This window comes from Parus major, chromosome 2 (genome assembly GCF_001522545.3).
Source record: "Parus major isolate Abel chromosome 2, Parus_major1.1, whole genome shotgun sequence".
Classification (NCBI taxonomy): domain Eukaryota; kingdom Metazoa; phylum Chordata; class Aves; order Passeriformes; family Paridae; genus Parus; species Parus major.
In genome coordinates this window covers 48,619,455-48,642,900 of record NC_031769.1, presented here as the reverse complement: position 1 = coordinate 48,642,900, position 23,446 = coordinate 48,619,455, and the positions used below count along the sequence as shown (strand labels likewise).

Below are 23,446 nucleotides of genomic sequence, written 5' to 3'. Positions count from 1 at the left end.
TTTTAGACTTACTTGATATGCAGAACTTCAAGGTGTGTAAAAATTAAAATGAATATTTCTTTCATTACTTGGAGTGTAATGACTTTAGGAAAAAAACATTTTAAAGTAACTGTCTGTGCTTTATGATAAAAAGTTTACCGCATTAGTTCGTTGATCCCAATCATGTTTGTCATCTGAGAGAATTTCCCTGATTTTGTTCAACGTTTCTTCAAGTTCTCGACTAGAATAGATCTGAAATATTAAAAATAAAAAAAAAAAATGAAGAAGTGTATATTGTTAATATCCCAGGTATTGTGATGAAGAAAAATAGCTTGAGAATTGTGAAAATAAAATTCTAATTCCACAAATCTTACCCCTAGAGTTTCAGATATCTGTGCAAGGGTCATAAATAGGCACTTTAAAACCAGTCTGTAAGGACATCACTGAGTAATGAATGTTCATAAAAAAAAAAAAAAGGCTGAAGAAGCAACATTTTCCTTTCAACTCATCACAAAGATTTCACCTTTCACCTTTGTGATGAGGTAATCATACCCACAATTTCATTAAATCCACTTAAAAAAAAATACATCATTCAACAGGAACAGAGGTTTTAGATAATCTGCTCCAATAATACACAAACTCAGTTTCATTTTCATACTCACTCTTATAATGAAACTCAAAATATAAACCAACATTTTAACTCATTGCAACTCTTTTGGAGCTGGGACTCTCTGAGGAGCTAATTGGGTTGTGAGAACACTAAAATTAAAATTTGCCTGAAAAATTAAATGAAAAGCCTTCCATAGCTTCTCTATGTATTGCTACTTTAAGACTATAATTCATTAACTTACACAATAAGTAAATATAAGGAGCCACCTCTAGTCAGAATTCTCACTATACAGTAAGACCGCTACTACGAAGCCTGAACAATCTATTCACGCAACAATCACTATTTGGTTAGAAATGAACTTATGTCTTTATTGAACTGTACAAGTATAAGAATGTATTTTTAAAGAAGAAAGGAATAAAAAACCTACTCCTGAAAAAATATTATTGTCAAATTAAGTGATTTCCCTTCTATTTTCTTGGACATAAGTCAAAGGATGCTTTTTTCTGCTTCCACTGCATATGCAAAATTTTAAGTTTATTTTCCCTCCAGACTGCGAACAAGTTTAAGAGAATATGAAGCAAATTACTAAGGAGAAACTTAATCTGGCCAGAGTTGTGTTTCTTTAAAAAAAATATTTTCAGCTAAACATTTCCAGTTTTTTGGATCAGAAGTTTTTTTACATAATCAGATTGGGCAAAACTCACTGGCTCATCCACTAGCACCTGGTGCAACCTTAGACACCTTCAAGACACAGGGCTGGCAGATGTGGGTCAGGACATCAAGGAAACTCACAGCTTTCTACAGGCAAACCTGGACATCAGCATGATAACTTAGGTAGCACCTAAATAGCAGGGCCTGATGCTCCCTCAGTAGTTAAGTACAAGACCTAATTTTTATATGTGCAAGAGCACACAGAGGAAACAAGGGCCAGCAGTTAGGACACCTTGCTTTGCATGAATTGCTTAGGAACTCTGTCTCTTGAACACACTGTTCTAGCACGTACTTATGCATCTTTGATCTTATTGTTAAAATGATGCAATGACTTTCTTCTGCAGTTAAGCTGAATAATTATTTTCTTGAAAATATCTTAAATTCCCAGGCATCTTAAAATGTTAGGGTTATTTCAAATACAGTCTAGCTTTGCAGTTTCCTGAGCGTATCAAATTAATTTAACTTACAGAAGATATGGAACCTTAACTCTATTGACATCTACTCTTTTTCCAACACTTCAACAGAACATGGTTATGGAGGTGTGCATATTTCATGCTGGAATATGGAGGAGGTGAAAGACATCAGAGCTCTAAAACACCTTTATGCTGTGTTTCCAGAATAAACAGGGTAGGAACCTTTTCAGAAACAGATGACTTAGCACACCCAGGCCAGCTTCACTAAAAAGTGGAAAACTATTTCTGAATATACTTTACCCACAAAACTGAGATTTTTATTACCATGCAGCTCTGTGAGCTCTTCCAGGATACACTGTAGAAGCATCTTTCAAGTTCTATACAGGAGACATGACTGCATCCATAAAAACCAGAAAGCTATTCCTCATGATTACTTTTCCTTCACTGGAAGTCACTAAACATCTCATGTACAACTAACTTAAAATGAACAAATGACTTAACGAAAAAAATTGGGTGAGTGTAACAGACTTCCTACTCCACTGCCCACAAAATCAAATACAAGTTTTGTATCACCATTTAATATATTTGTGTATACTAGTAGCCTATTAATAGTTGTTACACAACCCTAATTTATTCTAACACTAATTCTTGTAAGTACCATACTCTTAAAAAGTATTATGTGTGTCTCAGTAAGCTTTTCTATCAAAATTAATTTCCATTAAGAAAGAAAATTTTTATTTTTCTTTGAAAGTGTGAGGGACTACTCATTGATTAACTCAAGATGCAGCTTCATATTACAGCGACACTTCATATATCAGAATTCATGACATTACTCAACTTCTTCAGGATCTCCCTTTATCATAAACTACTTTGACCTGTCACCTGCTCAGTTCAGAGCTTAATATACCAAAAGCTCATCCTAACAAGAGGAGAGGCAAAAATTTCTCAGGAAACTCAGCATTTCTCTGTGAACTTATCATAAAGAAGTGAAATGTAACAAGAAGGGAACAGGATGATGCCTTTTGGTGGCATCTAACTGAGGACCATTCAATGTACACTCAAATCTCAGTCTGAAGTCCTGGTAGAGGTACAAAAACCTTTTGCATGCTGTTTGATTAAGCAAATCCTGAAAATAGGACTTTTTTGTTGTCAGCCTCTGTGTAATAGGAGAGACCATGTTGTATAGTATAGTACAGGATGAAAACATGCTGGGCACCAGACAAAGAAACAACCTCTTCAATGGGTTCATGTCCACGCTATTGGCATTTCTAGGCAAAGAATTAAATTTTTTCTTTAACTGCCAGGCACAAATAGAACTGGCCTAAAGAATATTCAAATTAGCATTGCAATGTAGAATTTAATAAGCGGTATAATTTCATTTTGTCAGGAAATGAAAGTCATAATTCCACTGAAAAATCCTGTATTTTCAAGGTTGTACATACCTACTTTAAATTCACAGGAATAAAACGCAGTATTTTAATAATTTCTTTTCTCCCTGCCCTCAATTAATTATACTTTTAGGAGGCCAAGATGAAATTATGTGTTCAGCCAATGACATAATGCATTTTCTGCTCACAAGTTCCCACATCAGACTTTATAAAAAGAACTGAACTTGTTTTCAAACAGATTTTATTAATGGGAGTTACACTTAATAACCCAAGCACAGAATTTTCTTCTGTTTCAGCAAAGGCTTAAGTTGAAAAAACAGTAAGGTTGTAATCTTGAATATGAAGGCACAATCCTGTCACTACAGTACTTTCTGGCACACAGATCCATCAGACTACATCTAGAAATCACCAATCTATCTTCATAAACAGCTCCTATCCATTAGAGGGCAACATACACTTCATTAAAGGCAACTGTAACATCAAAGACAGAAAAATTAAAACCTCAAACACAAGTAAGAATGACTATACATATGGAAAGTATTTTCAATATGGAGACTGAAAACTGGGTACACGTAAACAATATGGCATTCCTAAAAAAAAGATGAGCTGTCATATGAACAGCTTACTGGAAAGTCAGATCTACCACTGGAGACTTTTAAGGGTGACTTAAAACATACCCACACTATAAGTAACCTCAATTTATTTGACTAATTCAGATGCACTTAAGCTTGATCCCAAACTGAATCTGGTTTTCCATACCGTTTCCTTTCTTACTTTCACTGAGGCTGCTACTCAAATCCATAAATGTAATGAAAACAGAAGAAACACAGGAATGGGCCCAGTAACATCCAAACAACTCACTCTCCTCATGCTGTCCTTTGCTTTTAGGATAATTTGGTAAACTACAGGTCATAAACATTCTTTCTTCACAAGTCTAACAGAAAAATTTCCCACTTCCTTAATATTTAATATGGTCACAGAACATAAAATCTGCTTTGGTGTTTTTTCTGAAATATCAGAGATTGTCAGCAACCAGAAGCACAAAGTTGGATAGAAAGACGTTATTCCTAAGGACACTAAAAACAAAAAAATCCTGTTTTTTTTCTTGCATGCTCATCCATGAAACAAATAGGTAATTTTGGAATAAGTTATATACAATTTCTCTCCTGCGTCCTCACTGCAATTTGAGGGAGATGAGTAAAGACAAATGACTTTATCTCTTGACCTACCTTCCTAGGCCATTCAGCAGTCAGACAGAAAATAACATGTTGGTCCACATCAGGTGGTCACCCCATTTTTGTTCTTGCAGTTACCAATCACACTGAGTAATTAGAGAACTCTGCTTGGGACTGCAAACACTAAGGCACTGAACTACAAGCATCACATTCTCTGTTCTGTGGAATATGGCTCTAACGCAATAGGGATAAACAATATTAAGAGCTGCATGTTTTCATCCTCCAAAGAATTCTTAAAACAGTCTGCAGAGGCAAAGATATATAAAGCTCTTCCAGTGTTAGACAAAGACTTCCTTGATGTGACAGGGATCATGGAGATTGAGCACTCCCTCATGAAAGCAGACAGTACTGCTGCCTGCAGAAGCAGATCTAACAAATAACTATGCTAGGGAAATAAAAATAGAACAGAAGTACATATCAAGAAAAGGGAGTCTTATAAAATCCTGTCATTTGGGAACTGTGGTTTACTGTGTTTTTGGTTGTGTTCCACACCTCAGCTGCTTAAGGAAAACTTATTCAAAGTAGCACTCATAAGCGACACACATATTAAATGACTCAACTATGTGAAAGTATCAAATACATGCAATTCCCACGCTAAAAGACTAGAAATTAAAATCTGATCTTTTAATTAAGAACCCGGAATCCAACAAATTCATTAGTATGAAAATAAGGCACTAGATTTAATTCTTTTAAGTATTGCTAGAGTAAGGACACATAGAGCAGACACACATTATTACAATTCAGGCAAATTTGAAAATACAATTCTTGTTTTTTAAAATTATTTGCCTGTATTATTATTACTTGATTATGCCTTGAAATTGCAGCCCCAAATTTTCCAAATGCTACGTTAATCTTTTTCTTATTAAAACATCCAATTATATTCACTAGCTTCCTGAAAAAGTTTGAGAAAAGCAATATGGCATTTTAGCCAAAACACAATGTGGTAATAATTAGTAGGACACTAAAGAAAAGGTGGCACATTTTTTTTGGTAACTACTGGAAAAATATAAAGAGCTTTCCATGAAGACTCTAAGGTCAGAAAGAGGGAAAAGTAATGATGCTTGCTTAGAACACTGTAAAATTATGTAAATTTTAAAAGCAGGTTAACACATTATTACAAATAACATTTCTGAAGACAAACACAAATATACACAGCATCTTACCTGTACAGTAGGAACATCTGTAAATGCCTTAATAAAATCATCCTCATCCACAGCTCCAGCTCCTCCTTCTTTAGAGGAACCTAAATAAACATTAAATACTGTTAAACAGGATGCAACATACATCAAGGTTTCAAATCTCTTACAACCATCTTTCACCATAACTACTCTCAAACATTTAATATACAGTATTAAATACAAAAATGTTGCACTTTTGTGTGGAATTGTACATCATGTGTATAATCACAAAACCTTGAACACTGACTTTATCATAAGAAAAATAAAAATTACCTTTTTTAACCCAAAATGAACAGTTCCAAGTAATTTCCAATTTCACAAATTTAATGGTGTCATAATTTTTATTTTTGTGTTTAAATGGAAACATGCTTCATGTAACAATCCTCTAGCAGCTGTCTGCATTCAATTCTGAGACCTGCACCCTGACAATAAAAATGTTCTAAAATAAAGCTCCAAATTTCAAATTATTTACCAGAACAAGAGCTATTCATCACTAAATAGAATTCCTCAGGATGAATTTTCATCTTAACATATGTGCCTTAAGTAATCAGCCCTGAAAGTCTGGGGGTTGATTTTGGACTCCCACATGGAGCTAAGAAGTATGAGTTACATTTCTTAGTCTTAAGGTTACAAGAACTCCAACAACAAAAGACAAGACACAGTGAGAAGAATTTGTATTGGAGCAAAATCTGAACTTCAGTGACTTTGTTTTCAGACCACTCACAATGGAACTATTTTCACATGGCATCCAAAGATGTCCAGCAGAAGGACCAGGAAAGAATACTGACAGGTAACCACCTGCTGGTTTCACACAGGTACATGTTGCAAATTTCATCAAAATCTTGGGCAGAAGCTAAGACAACTCTAAGAAAGAAAACTATTTGAAAACAGTGTCTCGATTTTGCCCTCCTGAAAAAACTCAGGTTATAAAGAAAGCACTCTTTTTAAAAGAAACGAGCTCCAGTTTTCTATCAAATTGAAGAAAAGGGTCATCAAGTCCAAGCTATGCTACAAGTCTAGAACTCCAAGCACAAGGTGAAGTTTGGCAGAACCCTTAAATATCTCCAGTAAGTGCATCAGGAATATGACTAAAATATTAACGGCATGGAGAGAATCAGTCCACCTCAACATTTCCTTATTGAAGGGAAAAACATTATCTGTCATAGTAAATGAGTACTCAGGAACAAGTACCTCAAAGTGAGGCCAACAGGATATATGGCAGAATGTCCTCCCTAACTGACAGAATGTAACTGAAATGGAGGCATCACACAGAGAAGATACGTATTTTACTAACTACAGAAAAAATAAAAGCCATAAAGAAAAAGCATTTAAGAGGCTGAGTGGTCAACCAGAACAAAAAGCTAGGAATTCTTGATGAATCAAATTTTTGGTTGTGCACTCTAAGAATCATGGTTTACAGTCCCTGATCTCTTAATTATGGTGAACGAAAAGATATCTGCTATGACTGTATACATGAGTAGTTTGGAAGCATGAGGGTGCACTATTTACTACCACAAATTTGGTGAAAAACTTCCTAGATCTCAACACTGCTATGCAGAACAAGATCTCTCACATATCTTTCTCACTAGTTTAAGACCACAGAATCTGAACACAGTACCTGCAGTATGATACAGGAACATGCAATAGATTTTGAGTGCCTTAGCTCAAGGTTGCTGTAAAGAGATGCTGTACACAACACAGCACATGTATCTCCAACACCATCTGTCACAATTGCCAGTGGCAGCCGGAAGAGAAAGAAGAAATTATAACCACCTATTTCTTCTCCTTTCAGAGAGCAGAGGGAACAAGCCCTTCCATAAAGTTCATGAGTGTTTGACCAGCTAAAAAACACAGAGGGAAAGATCCATTTACACCCAGAACACGCCCCTCCGCCACACAAACTTGTACAGCTCTTCAAAGGGAGAACACCCTCATCAGAGAAGAATTTTGTGGAGAGAAATCTTGAAAGAAATAATTTAACCCAGTGGCACCATGTTAAAGTAGGTGGTACAAACAGCTACTTAGATGCTCAGATCATAACCTCATTTGTTTGTCCACAAATACTCCGACATTTAAGAAAGTCTTATAGAAACAAAACAATCAGATTCAACATAAATACCTACTCTGGAAAAGTAAATAGAAAAGTATGGTTATAGAAGTTCTGTGTTATTATTCAGTTACATAAACACACAAACATCTATGTTAACACAGGGAAAAAAGTATTTTGCATTCCCATTCTCTACTTACTGAATTTTTTTTCCTAGGGAATAAACTACAGAAACATTGCAAATTGACACATATAGGCCATGAACACAAAAATATAGAAAAATGTTTGGATTTCAAGTATTTCTAGTTCATTGCTGTATACCAAAAAGGAAAAGATTAAAAGGAGATGAAGGTGCCTTTGCTAAGTAAGTAGATGCTGTCACTTTCAGTCTGCCTGAAAGTATCACTTTTAAAAAATTAAGAAACAGGATGCGTTACATGACAGATACTTCTAGCACCTAAACATCATCCAGTAATGCACCCTAAGCAGTAAGGGAAAATCCTTTATCCAAGGAATAACAATTTTTTACTTCAAAAAGAGAAAGAGGAGGGACAGACTACTATTTAAAATCCATTTGACACAGTCCAGACACAGAGATCTTTCTGTCTTCCTGAGTTTCAACAGCTAGTTCACATTTACAAACCCATTTTCTTTAAAATTAATACTCCCTAAAAGTTGTTTTATTACCTTGTAGACTGGTAAAAAAATATTATGTGACTCAAAGTGATCTGTAAATCACATTTCACTTCTATTTCACTGATCTTTCTCCTCAACTGCATGATCACATATGCATACCAGCACAAAGTATGAAGTAACTTCTCTTCATACTGTATACAAGTCACAAGACCACAATGCCAGAGAAGGAAAAATACTGTTCAATTTTTTCCTTCCCATACCAATCTCTCCGTATTTTTACCAATTCTGTTTACCAAGTCACTGTTTCTGTAGAGACAATCAAAAAATAAGAGAACTCCACCTGCTGTTTCCCAATTCAGGAGAAAGTATTTTACTGTGCTAACAAGATACATAGCAGTCATACACACGCAGATGCCTTCAAAGGATCTCACATGCTTTTGTAAGGCTCTCCTCTACAAAAGCAACACCAGAGCTTTACTAAATTCTCAGTTCAGACAGTTCTACCACCAGACCCCAAACTGATATAGCTGCCAGAGTACACATATAAGCTGTTTTGTTGCCGTTGTTGCTTACCTTCTCAGACCAAGCTTGTGGTTACAAATTTCTTTTATCTCTCTCTAGTATCAATTCCTTTGACTGAAAAGTGCATGTTCAAGGCTCCCCACGGAACACACAGTCCTCTGACCAAAAACGGCAAGTTCAGCTACTGCATTCCTAAAGGCAAGAACACTATAAACAATTCTAGGGGGCTTTAACCCCACTGCATTTTTAACATCTTCAAGTGCTCAACACACAGCTAAAATCCAGAGCCTCATCAACTGGGTAATTACATTACCCTGTCTTTGGACTTGAATCCAGCTGAGCTTTTTTCAGCTGAGACTCAGAAGAAAAAAATTCTCTCATGGAGAGGAAGAAAAATACACACAAGACATTCATTTACATTGTTTGTTAGTTTTCATTCATAACCGTTATTTATTCTTATTCTTCAAGCCTTCTAGTTAGACTCACAGAGAGTCCTGGAAGTCTCAGTTCCACTTCAGGAAGCTGGTGAGAATATACCAAACGTAACAGACATGCTTCCATATAAAGTCTACCACAGCAGCTGAAGCCCCTCTCAGTTTTACAGTGAAGTTGTGGGGGTTTTGATAGGTTTCTCTTTTTTGTGTGTGTGTCTTCAGGTTTGTTTTGTTTGTTTAAACTGAAGTTCAGTGAGTCTGGAAATGGAAGCAAAAAAACCAAACAACAAACACCTCACTTCCTGCATACTGCTAACAGAGATGACAATTTTGTGAGTTCAGTTTAAAGGTTTTTAACATTTTGCAAGACCCTAGGAGTCTTTTTTTGGAAGAAGGTTTATTCCAGTCACAAGGCTGAGATCAGCACTGAGAATAACTAAACACCAGAAAGGGTACTGTATGCAAGCAAGAAAATTACCCAGCCTTTTGTGAAATCAATTTTTTCACCCAGGAGTTAAGTCCTGTGGTTGAGTTCTTCCCTTCTTCAGCCCTCATGCTCTCCCCAGCATTATCTACAGATCTGTACATCATGGGATGACAAAACAACCTGGGACAACACTATATGGGGGGAAAAAAAAAAAGATGCTGAATGTGATTTTGGACTTTTATTTCTGTTTTGAAATAGAGAAATAGGGAACTGCTTATTCAAAGCATGCCTAACTGTTAAATAAAGTACACAAGTGCTGGCCTAAAAGTACAAAAATTTTTTCTCAATCTGTATTTGGTAGCAGGCCTGTCAAGTTATTTTTTTTTCTACTTTTGTAAGTCTATTAACAAAAAATTTCACAACAAAAAATTTCCCTGTGAAAAAAAGGGAACTTCAAAGTTGATATAGCAACTTAGGAGTAAAAAGTACTCTAAAACTTTTACTCTTTGTTCCTAAAATCCTTTTCTCAAAATGTTTCCCAAAAATAAATTTAACTATTTTCTGATACAACATGCATCACAATTTAACACTGGGATTTAACTGAAAGGGATACTGTTTCTCAGATGTCTTTTATCCCTCAGAAATCTCCAACTGCAGGCAATATCCTACATAAACACATATCTAGAGTAAAATGATGGGGACAATTTTTTTTTCCTCCTGAAAGACGACAAAATGTTATGCCTTTGTCTCAGATAATTCAAAAGCTTCATTTCTTATCTATCAGAGACTGAAGCAAAAGATGCAGATCATTCTGGACTGAGAGAAAAAAAACAAACTACTGTTACCCTTTTGGCTTTGTAGGTTAATAAACAACCAGCTGGAAATTAGGAACAGCCAGCAGCTTCAGCTCTGCGTGGGATAAATAGCCAGAATAAGCTCAAGTACTTACTCAGCTTTTCATATAATAGGTTAACTGGCAACTCCCACTCACTCCTACTGACCTCTCTCATTCCAGCACTGGTACTGCTGAGCACTAAGTCACAAAAGGGAGTGGCTAAACCAAAAATAAAATAAACTGGCCAAGAAGAATAGCTTCACTGAGCAACTCCCTAGTCTGCCTCACTGTGGGGCCATACAAACACCAAGGCAGCACAATCCAGTGGCTGGCTCAGGATACAAGTGAGTTAGAGAAGAGAGGGAAGGAAATTAGCCCAGGCAGCTTAAAAAGTACAGCTGCTGAAAGTCTAAGTATAGGCTGAGGGGAATAGAGGAATACTTAAACAAAATGAACTCAAGGAGGGACAACTGCATAAGCTACATGGTGAAACAGACAGCTTCTCTCACAAGACACTGAGTGGAGTGGATCTAAGCACAGTGATGATACCAAACAAAAATAAACAAACAAACGAGGCAATGCACACACACAAGCTATAAATAATAGATCACAACAACCCTACCAATGACGAAGACACAAAACCTAATTGTTCCTTCAGCATGGTACTTGCAATAATAACCATATTCTGCTCTCAGCCACAGTGGGCAGATGTCGTAAAGGTCATATTTCTTTGAATGTACATTCTGCTGTTAATCTCTCTAACTGTGATTTTTCCTTAATCTTCTGTAGCTCTCAGTCTTTGCAAAATCTACTTGTTTATCCTAGGGTCAGGCCTTATTATTTACTTTTAAAGTGGCATCTGTTGGGGGCCAGGGAAGGAAATTTCCAGTGCTTCATGATTTGAATAACCACCTCTGAGACTGCAAGGGTGACTTTTAAGACAATGACTCTGATAATGCCCTACTGTACAGACTGGTTTCAATCTCAGAAGCTCAGTAAGAAGTCTCCTTATCTCTCCAGGTATCGTAACTTAACTATAATAATCTAGAACAGCATCTTTTCATATGCACTTTTCATAAGTCTGCTTCTGTAAAACAGGAACCAAATGTTCAGAAAAATGACTAGAGATTGAGAAGTTTTAAAAATACCCTTCAGGTTTTAAACTACTGAGTTATTTGATACACTGCATAGAGACCTTGATGTATTAACAGATTCTAACATTCTAAATGTTATTATTTCCAGGTTTTGAAAACCGATCTGTGAACTTCAACTGACAAACTTAAATAAAAACCTCCCATAAAACAAGCAAATAAGCATTCTTCAGTCTCAAGTATCCGTAAGAAGCACAAAGGTGTTCTTTCATCATTGAGTGATTGAGAGTCGCTTAGATGCGTTCAGCTTGCCTGCTCAAGGTAGGAAAATATTTGAGAGCAACAAAGAAGTAGCAGTTGCTCGAGTAAAAACCACTTTGATCAACATTAGACAAGATTTTTTTTTTTAAACAACCACAGTTTCAGATAGCTACACTGGTATATCCTACAGGATGGATATAATTAGACCAACTTAGATAAAATTACGTTAGTTTAAGTAACTTTTACTGTTAGCATCACTTACTGGCCTTCCTATACAAGTTAAGAAAGAGATAATGCTGCTAATTGCCACAATTCTGCTGGTAAAACTTTAGGGAAGAGCTGCAGAGGTCCTAGCTTAGATTAAAGTTTTCATCAGCTGAGTTTCACCTGCCTTGTGTCCATCTCCTGAAGAAACAGCAACTGCATCTGCAAACTAGTTAACTCCCCGTTCTCCAAAACCCCTCTGTTATTATAAACTTTTGCAAGCACACACCAGGGAAGGCCTCACAAATAGAAGTTGATTGGGAGATTGCCTTATTGGGTTGCTCAACACATTTGTCTTACAGTAGTTATCACCTGCATATAGGGAAACAGGAGAGTGAGAGAACAGCAAAAGGAACCTGTACCAGTCTCATGGGCCACTGCAGCTCATGATTCAGTAACTTAGCCTAAAATGCCTCAGACTGAAGCTGAACTGCCTTTGACAAAGACACCCAGGCAGACAATTAAATCAGCAAACCTGTTCAGCTGTTCCAACACAATCCACCAGAGTTTTTGAAATTAATTTCAAAAATGTGTTTTTAAATCACCAAATACAATACTAAACTCAAATGAACCTTTCCCCCCCACCAGCATCTGGACTGGCAAAGCCTTCATGTTGCTTTAAGCCAGCTTAGAAAACAATTCAAGTGACTAAGCAGAGTAGAAAAGCATTCAGTAGAAAGTCCACTTTAAGGAAACTGACAGATGAATTCTGTCATGTTCAGCCCCTGTGACTGACACTCACTATGAACTGACCTGTCCACACCACTTCTTCCAATGCCAAAAGTCATTGTCCCTTAGGCACCCAGAAAGTCATTCAAACTGGAACAGCAGCATAAACTGAAAAAAACAGCCCAGTATCTTAAAATACCTTTACAATACCTTGCATTCCTTACTTTATCTGCCTGTGTTAGAAATCTGGCAGACACAGAGAACTTCCCAAGAGAGCCCACCTGTACCTCGCCTGTTCCATTAAAACATTCCTCCTACATGCCAGAGACATTGCTCATGAACAGAAGTTTCCACCCAACAAGTGAGTGTGCTGTCTGCAAGGGCTGAGATGCTAAGCAGATCTCTCCATACAATTATACACCCCACAAGAGAACAGGAGCATGTCCCTCTGAGGATGGACAAGCAGAAGGAGTGAACTGCACTTGAAGAAGAGTGGTGCCAGGTTTCCAGCTATTAGGATAGCACATCTCAAGCCTTGAGGTGTGACGTTAATCAGGTACAAATACAGGACTCCTGTACTAAGAGGAAGCACAAAGTAATTCTTAGGTGGACTGAAGATGACAGCACCAGCATGCACACTGTAAATTTTGAAGCTGCTTTTGAGCATGCAAATTCCTTTGGAATTATGTATTGGATATTACATGCTCCAAGAAACTTAGTAATGTCTGAAGCTGATTCTTAACACTGACTGCATAGTTGCAACAAGTTTAGCCTCAATTCCTTTGTACACAGTTTCACAGGTACAAAAGATTAATAAAACTAGATCTTCACAGACATGCTGTAGAGATCAATTCAATTAATAAACATTTACAAAGCACAGAGTAAAGAAGGAAATTACAAAATAATGAAAATGAAAGTGTTATACTTAGTACAAAGTTTGGACAGCACACATTAGGTAAGACCAAAGCCTGGATGTGGGGGAAGACAAGCAGTTCTACAAGCAGCAAGAACACAAATGCCTACTTTTTAGGCTTATCTAAAATTGATTAATGTTGGTTTCTACTCAACTGGAAGCTCATGCAGTCATCTTTCAACTCATGCACAATGTTCATGCTCCCATGGTAATCTATCAAAGCACTCATGTATTTCTTTTCTCTCTTGGCACTCAATTTTCATAAATAATTAAAAGGACATACATTTGTGATCCTGGCTCATTTGTTCAGTTTCAACAGGTGAGTTTTGTAGTTATACTAATATTATGAACATGATAGTATTAGTCTTATTTTTAGTTTTTAATGTAACTTCATAATAACCTATTTACACTTTAATTTGATCCAGTTTTACATTTGAATGGGCAAAATTGCACTAATTATTTTACCTTACAGAAATTAATGAGAAAAAGCAGGAACACAGACAATTGATTTGTATAATCTGTAATTCTGATGCCAAAACACAATGATTTGAGATACTGTGATGTAAATGTTTCAGTAATACAGAATTTTCATTACTGCTGTCAGAGCCCATTTCTGTATTCCATTCTGGAACAATTTAAACAGACACTTTATTAACAACGATTCACACCACCTGTCACCAAAAACTATATAATTACCATTTTTACATGTTCTAGATAATACATTTTTATCTTTTACTTCTAAAAGTTCACTAAGGCAAGTGGCAGAAGGTCCAAGTAACTTGACTATAATGAATTGTTTTTCTCTTATATTTTAAAAAACTTTTAATGTACATGTTCGAAAAAAACATTTCCAACACAAGTGCAAATACTTATATTATAAAAACAATTTCCATTCCCTGCTTCTCTGCTTGAAGGCATATACCATTGTCAAAAGAAATGAAACAAGTTTCTTAAGACTCTTCTCCCACACAGCACCCTACAAAGAGGAATCACACCTGCTACTTCACAAAGCAGCAATGCAGGAACATGTTGGAATGGTTGTCTTTGCTTACTCTGCAACACAGTCACAGTCCATAAGGACTCCAAGTGGCAGGGTCAGCTGACTTTAGTCCATCTTCCTCTTCCCTCCTTCCTCTTTTTCCTCCTAGATTAACCCGCATGAAAATATAAACAAATTGCTTCCCCTTCCTATTGCTTGAAATAATCAGTTTAGCTGTTAGCAGCTAAACAAGGGCTGGGTTGTCTTCCTTATTCTCGTCACTGTCTGGTACAACCATAATTTCCAGTAAGGTGTCTGGGACCAGAACCTCAGGCAGAGATGTCACAAGCAGGCTGGGCTACATCTTTGGTGAACTTTTATCTCCAGACCTCTTCATTCATGCTCTGCTGGTAATCTCTCCCTATTTTATCCATTTGTAAGCTGACTTCCAGACTGTGAGCCTTTTGAGAAAAGACTGCCTAATATAATATCATGCTTATACTAACATAATGAATCCTACAATCTAACTGAAACTTCTAGAAATTAAGTGAAAAACAGGGTAGTATGAACTATCAACTGGGTGACACAGAAAATAGAGAGAGACTAATGAAGTGTTATGGACACATACACATATTTTTCTGAAGGTATGTGTATAGGTGTATAGGCATTACATATATATATTCATAATTTACCATGTTTGTTTAATTTCATTCAGATTCCTTATTAAGGTGGATTTTTCAATCCCCCCGCTGAATAGAGCTGCATACAGGAATGCAAACCCCAGTGATTGCACAACCATTTATTATGGTCCAAGGAGAACAGAGCATTGATCATATGAAAGGGAACCCTAAACTCAAGTGACATTCAGGGAAATAAACAACAACAAAATCCAATAACTCTCAGAGGACACAGAAAGTTTAAAGTCCTCCTACTTCCCTGAATACTGGATTAGGTTAAAATAGCTGCAGTTCATGACCACAAGATTGAAACCCAGAAATTCCATGGGCAAGGATCTCTTGGGATGGAAGTTAATTGACATTAACTGTGGGGAAAAAGAAGCAAATAGGCATTCTGTAGCAAATTCTCTGATTCAGATTGATACCCAAGGCTAATCTCTAGGGCTGCTCAGAATGACAAAAAGACTTATTAGCTGGGATGTTGAAGAAAAACCCTTGAATTTTCACACCACCACCTGGAAATCAAAAAGGAAACAAAGTGCCACAGAATGTCAGGGGTGCTTTGCTGACTAACATTACCTCAGAGCAGCTTTATGTCATACAAAAGGTGAGGGTAGAACAACGAAAACCAAAAACTCCTAGTTTATTTTACACAACAAATACAGCACTTTGGAAATCAATTAATGAGGGCTAACAAGAATAGTAAAGGAAACATTCACGAACTTATTTTCTGCAGAATTCAAAAATTTAAAAATAAAACACCCTTATGGGCATAGATTATGAATTCTGTTTTGTTTTTTGTACAAGTGAACATAGAACTCTCTTGAGTCTGGAGACAATTGATACAGTGAGCATGAGTCTATCTTGTTTCAAGCCTATTCACTAACAATGTGTATTTACAGTTCCACAATTACTGAAGTCCTTTTAACACAGATGTTTCTTAACTACAACATGTAGTTTTAATGAGGTTAACTTCAACTGGCTGAGATTTCACCTGTCAGCCTCACATTTGTTTTATGCAGAGCCTTTTCATTTAATTTTTTTCATACTAAAGCCTCCAAAGGGTACAAAATGTCTTCTGCTAGGAAACTGAGCCAAAAAAAGCAAATAAGCACCATTTAATACTTTTCAACAAAGAGATGTATGTCTGTTATTGAGAAGGGGAAAAAAGCATAATGACAGATACAAAAACCTAACTTAAAATTTCCTAAAGCTGGGAACAGCTTCCTGCAGTTCCTTTATGTATGGTGTCACTCTAGTTCTTACAGCCTTCTTCTGCCAAACCGTTCACCTGGTTCAACCAGGTTTTCCAGTAACTTGATTTCTATAGATATTTTGTTTCATAGAGTGTAACAATGTTGTCAGTATGAAACAATAACCAATACATAACTTTGCCAGCCCATCAGCTTACTAAAGATTAAAAAAAACCCCAATGAACTAGACTAAAATGCATCATGCAGTATCTTCCTGCTGAAAATGCTGCAAAAAGTATGAAGCTCACCTTGTTCCAAATTAAAAGAATAATACTCCAGTCCCACAGAAGTTTTTATGAAAAGATACAGAAAAAAGTTCTGATTATATTTCATCAGCAAGCACTTCTTCCAAAGGCCACATGGCTCTTCTGAAGAATCACCATTTCTACATTTAACCCATTTTAAAGACTACTGGCCTAAACTGACATTTTGGTAAAAGAGAGGATGCCAGATTTCTTGTTGAGGCAGCCTGAGGTTTCCTACTAATACTTAGAATACATAAAGCTTCCAAATGGTATACAAACAGGCAATTCCCTAGAAGACTTGGAACAAATCTTTCACATTTGCAAGAGAACTTGCCAAAGACAAGGTAAGAGGTCTCTCATAAGAGATCTTCAACAGCACAGGGATAGGAATATAGCTCATTTGGCTGACATACTCAAGTCCTTTTCTACTGTAAATTATGGTGTCACTTACGATTAAAAAGCTACTTGTGCCACACTGCCAAGAAAAAGCCCCTGAGTATCCATTTCTGCAAGGCCATAACACAGAGTGCATATCCTCAGTAAGAAGGCTTTAGAGCAAAGAGGTATTTCCAGAGGCTCTACCACCTCAATGAAGAGCTGAGAGGAAGTGTATCAGAAGAAAGTAGATCAGCTGTGTGCTTGCTGGCAAAGGTCTAACTGGGGAAGTGAACTGACCACAGAGTAAGAAATATGCCAAACAAAGCACTGTCCCATTAAGTGGAAGCCCTACTATCACTTCTCATTCATCACTAACAAGAAGCTCAGTGTCTGAACATCTCCAAACAGAAAAGTCAAGAGGAGAAACAGCCTGCTGGATTTTTTACTCCCAGGGCAGTAAACCACTGTGGCTGCCTGATCCAGTCCACCTGTCAGCAAATCAACAAGTTCTACAAGTCTTCCCATCCCAACTGCTAATAGGAAAACGTCTGGCACAGTCTTTCCCAGCACAAGGAGAGAGAATTCCAGGCTGAGTAGGACACTGTTATTGCTCATATAAACACCTGTTTCACCTGCCTTCCTGGACAATGATGTTGCACTTCCAGTGCCACCAAACTACATTTCCTACATTAAATGGAAAATGCCCAAAACAGTAAGAAATTATTTTTCTGAATATCAGATGGGTCCTTTCACTCGAACAACATATCTGGGTAATGGTGGAATTACCTATTTCTTCAATAAGAACCATCTCCATGATGTATCTAATGAGAAGCCAAGCACACAGGCGTCTGAGGTATAATTCAGCACATGTCAGCAGATAAGAAAGCTGGCAGCATGGCTAAGGAGTTCCATTTTCTTAGTCTCAAGACAAGGTAGCCTCAAATCCTTTCTGGACCCAGGAAAAAAATCTGTAGTTTGTTGTCTGCAGCTCATAGGAAAATAAACCTTTGTTAAGTAACATCCTATGAAAAAGATGTCTGGGATCCTTTAAAATATAAAAGGCAGTTTAAATGAATGGAACTTACAGTAATCTCAGCCTTTGCTTATCACAATTTCTATCTGCACTAAATTCTGCCTGGTCACAGAAGTCTGAAGAGGACAAACTGCAGTAAAAGACCTGCTTCAACTGCAGGTCACTTACATGACTTTGGAGATTTTTGTGGAAGGGAAATAAAAAGCAACACTGTTAAAGGAGCTGCTGCTAGTTCTTCCTCCAAGGCTGAACTGCATGGATTTATGGAGAGATGGAAAAAAGGGACAGGCAGGACCAACAGGTGGCAGAAGCACGAGGTGAGCAGTGAAAGCCTGAAATACCCATCCAGTGCTTATGAGGAAAAGGCGAGAAATGGCACGCCCACTGACTACTGACTTGGAATGCAGTGGTGAGCACAAGTATTTGGGACTGTAGGATAGAGCAGAGCCTTACTACATCAGCAAGAGCAAACAACTATAAACTTACTCTATAGAGATGGCAATTTTGAGGCTGGATGAAAATCTCAGGTGTCCTCTAGGCACCTGCAAAGCAGATCCTACAGAAATTAGATGTGAAAGAGCATCAAGGTTTTGTTGTAGTCATAAAGATCCAGGAAGTCTTTAGATAAGCAGAACAAGATGCCCTGACTGGACTCTCCAAAGACCATAGTTCTCTGTGGAATAAAGCTTCCCAAACCCATAATTTTGTCCCATAATGACAGTGTGTCTCTAGACACTTCTGTTCCTGTACATGTCTCAGTAGCCGTTTCTGAGCACTGTCAGATGGGACAGTGGACTGCCCAGACCTCTTGTCTGACCTAGTGTCATTGTTCATATGAAGATTACCACAGGAAACTCCTCACTTCTGGAAGAGACTATGACCTTATTGTTTTAGAAATATGGTTGGCATCTATACTAATGTTCTTGATTAGGCTAGAAGATGAAGGATTTGTAAATACTCTATTAAAATTCTGACTACAGATACAGTACAGAATAAAAAAAGAAGGGAAATAGATGGGTATATAAACACACCCCAATATTTTCCACATTGAAAGAAGATGATATAAAGCAAGGAATGACCATAGTACTCTGGTTTTGGCATGTTTAATTTAATTTTTTTTTAAGTTTGGCAATATAGAAAAAGGAGAAAAAATAACGTAATAATTTTTTGTGTTATAATCTGTTTTACCACTGTATTTTTAGATTAAATGAAAAAATCAGTAAGTGGTTATTCTGTTCTTATCTCCCTTCACCTTGTATCTCCATGTTTTTACTGCAGAGCATGTAAAGTGAAAAGCCTACATGTAAAAAAACAATTACATAAAAAACCATCTATATTTAATAAAATATTAATAAAAGCCCATATTGAAATAAACAGGAATTGTAATCATTCAGTTCTGGTACTATGTATATTAGTCTTGTCTGCAAAAAACAGCATGCTTCAGGTTAAAGAAGATGACATTGTAATTAGTTATTTATATTTACTTATTTATAATACTTACTATGTGCAATAATAACAACAATAATAAATATCAATGAGATAATTTCCATTATGGAATCTTTTAGGTGGTATTTTCTGACACTATTCTGATATATATTACTATCAATTCTCAGTTTCACTATGACAGTGTTAATCCAGCCCTTATGGAAATCTTCATTTTATTAGGAATTCTTAAGATCACCATTGAAAAACAATACATTTTCAAAACATTAGCTTTATCTCAGTAATGTGAAAATACTTAAGGTATCTTGTCTGCCCTGTATATCTTCTTCCAAATTTTATGTTTGTTTTGCCGATTACATACAGGATTACATGAACAGGAACATAGAATAATTACTCTGACAAAAACCCCTTACTAAAAGAAACACTTATTCATAAAAACCCTGTACCTGAAGTATGGTGTATTTCCACAGAATTATTTATATTGTCTGAATGTGTACATGAACCATCAAAAAAGCATCCACTTCTTTAGCAGTAAACAGTTGCTTTTGTTAGACTACCCCCGCCCTAAAAAAATGCGGATTTCCCTGTTCTAAGATCATAATTACTAAGCATTCCTCATTACACTGCTTTGAAGCCATACCATGCAAAAAAATCCTGCCAAGGGTTTTGGCCCTCATTTTTTATCTTTCACAGCCAATTTCACAATGCTGACAGTTAAAAGAATAATAATAATAATAATAATAAAAGTCATCCAGATGTAATGTACACCTCTGATGAGAGCTCTGGTTGATGGCTAATCCTCTCTAGCCACGTGAAACAGTACAGACCTACAGTAAAAATTTCATCTACACAGACTTTCTCCAGAATTTCACAGGATATTTATATATACAGAAAGTACAGTGTGGATTCCGGCAAAGACACCCATATGCATATGTGTGTGTGTATATATATATATATATATATATATATATATAAATTTCACCAACATAAATGCTATCTCCAGACATTAATTTTATTTATAATATCAGAGACCTTAGTAAGCTCAGTGTACACTCACAAAAACAGACAGACATGCACACACCTTTACAGATGAATAATTACATAAAACAGGGTCCCTTACTGTTCTCAGCTCTGCAAAAATACTGCAGTCATGAATTAAACATCACCTTACAAAGTTCTCTGTTTTGTGCCTACTCTGGCAAGGTTTCTGGGAACACTGATTAGAATGTGAATAGCTTTACATTACCTCCAACCTTAGGCCCACCAGCTGATCCTGGCTTTCTTGCACTGTTTGAAGGATTTCCAGGCTTTTTAGGTGCCGGAACCTTGAAGGCTGAAGCAGCTGATGATGGCCTATTTCCATCCACTGACTCTTCATCATCAAAGCTTTTGTCTAGAAAAAGATATGTTAAATAAAAATAAGCTATTAGAATGGGGTGTGTTATTTCCTAACCAACTATTTTCCTTCACATTTCATGCAAATTCACAAAATGCATAAATAAATACAAATATTTATCAGTCTGTCCAGTCTCCGACCTAGGAATAAAATGACAATGGGAGATAAACAGCATTTTCTACAGCTCAAGTTCTTATAAGATATTATTTTACCTTCATAATTAACCACAGTAGAAGTAAGCACGAAAATGAATCCTACACATCCACTCCCACAAAGGGAAAATACCTTCGCACAGACTGAATTTTTTTAACCATTTCTTAATATTTTTCCAAAAGGAAAGCCCTTAATACAATTTTTATCATTCCAGTCTACCAAAGAAAAATGCTTCTCCTTTTCCTTCTTTCACTCATGCATGCATTTTCTGCTACACATCCTCCCACAATGTGTCTAACTAGCACTCCCTGTCTCCTTCCTTCCACCCAGATTTTTCAACTTACAATCACAGATCCTCTTGCAGATCAGTCGCCTCATTCCTCTGATAGCTCTTCAATCCCCTCACCTTAGGACGGACCAGCACCTCACATGGCCACATGCAGTAAATTCTTAATACTAATCAAAGATTTTATCAAAATCTGCTCGCAAACACCCTAGATCCACCACTGAGATTTGTGCCGGCATCTTTCTCTCCCTTCCCTGCACTAGGTGCTGCACAACCAATGAGCTGCAAGGTGACATCATCTTCTGGGAGCCAACGCCAGAGGAAAAGGTGAAAATTCTCCATGCAAATAAATTCATTCCCACACACGGTATTTGCCACTATTCCAATCCTTCGTTAAAAAAATTAGACAGGCAGACAATATTCTGGGGCTTGCACTCCTCTTTCCTATAATTTCAGGTTTGTGTATTTTTAATCATGAAAGAAATTTGTCTCTAGTGACTAAACAGTCTCCATTCTAAACTCAAAGTATTGTGCCTTAAAAGAACCCCAACATATTCCAACAGTAGAACACCATGTTTTCCCCACCCAGTTAGGGAAGAAGGATTTATCGATACGCTTGAGCACAGAACACACACCAGCCTGTGGTTCCTACAATAAATAAAATGGGCGAGGCTGAGACACAGCTGCACTACAGTAATGAAAGACCAATTTAGCATATTACCTGCTCTAAAACCTGCCATCTGTAAAAAAAATAATAAATTAATTGCAAAGCTTCATCATCTGTGGAATGGTTAACTGTTTACCCTTTGCTTATTCAGAACTTGCTCCCAGGGAAATGTCAACTATATTTAACAATGTAGCCTCCCAGAGGAAGGCAGCTTGCACTAAAGGGTATAGCAAGGTTTTGTCCAGCAGCATTTGCAGCACCATCGAACGTCAGAACACCCTGCATTTAATGTGTCCAAGATCACTGATGCTATAGTTAGTACATTTATTCTAGCATTTGCCAAAAGCTGCATTTTGTACTAATGAATCTCCATGATCAAAGAAACAAACCATCACAAGAAAAATACTGGTGCATATTCACCATTTTCCAAATTAACATTATTTCCTCCTCTCCTACAAACACTGATTTTTAAGTCAATCTTGCTAAGAGTGATTGTTTGGATCTGTAAACTCTCCGAATCAGAGGAAAAGGCATCAGCCTTCCCCCTCACTGTCCTGTGTGTTGCCATGGAAACAGCACTCCCGCTCAGCATACGGGCAGAGCCAGAATACATTTTGATTCCTGATGCTTTTACTCTCACTATCTTAAATAGAACCAGACATCAAGATTTTGAGCAAGGAAAACCACTAACACAAAGGCCAGATTAAGTGAAACGGCTTTAACACTGCCATAGAAGGGTAAGTGGCAAGGGTTGCTATCTAGGATACCTGCAACATTACAGGTAATTTTGAAATAATAACGATATTAACAATACCTTGCAGATTTCTTAACAGCATGAACACATCAACACCAGCACGTGAGTATGGAATCATGAAAACAGATTAAAAGTGAAAACACACTTTGCAAATAAAAATGGTTCTGTTGCTGTACTTTCAAATCTGATGAAGAAACAGGCAAGACTTTCATGCTACTACCCAACAGCTCTACAATGCAGCACTGATATGCAAATAGAGCACAAGCCTTTCAACAATAAAGTTATTTGCAATACAATTTTAAAAATAGAAAGTGAGCATTTGCTCATTTATGCAAAATCTCCTAATCAAGAAAAATCTAGACAACCCCAAACAACCATGTACTTTGGGAACCAGTGACTCAGATAAATTAATTTTATTTTTACCAAACAATTCATTATGTAGGAGTACCAAAGATGGGTATTTGTAGAAGTTACTGCTCAACCCCAAAATGTGCAAACAGAATTTTAGAAAAAAATGCAAAGGCAAATGTTTCAACCTATTGACATGTAGTATATACTAGAAGTTACAG

At 36.8% G+C, this 23,446-nt stretch overlaps 1 protein-coding gene across 43 annotated transcripts in view; it reads right to left on the bottom strand.

Moving 5' to 3' along the window:
* Window positions 1–23,446, bottom strand: part of CLASP2 (cytoplasmic linker associated protein 2) — a 145,963-nt gene that overhangs the window by 67,477 nt on the left and 55,040 nt on the right. For 38 of the 43 annotated variants that reach the window (XM_015617030.3, XM_015617031.3, XM_015617033.3 and 35 more), the window contains 3 exons: window positions 20,868–21,014; window positions 5,500–5,579; window positions 139–231 (listed from right to left, as the gene is read on the bottom strand). In XM_015617030.3, the coding sequence (XP_015472516.1) occupies window positions 139–231; window positions 5,500–5,579; window positions 20,868–21,014 (320 nt within the window). Of the gene's footprint in view, window positions 1–138; window positions 232–5,499; window positions 5,580–20,867; window positions 21,015–21,514; window positions 21,715–23,446 lie in introns of those variants that run through there. The other 5 variants (XM_015617058.3, XM_015617057.3, XM_015617060.3 and 2 more) reach the window with 2 other exon arrangements.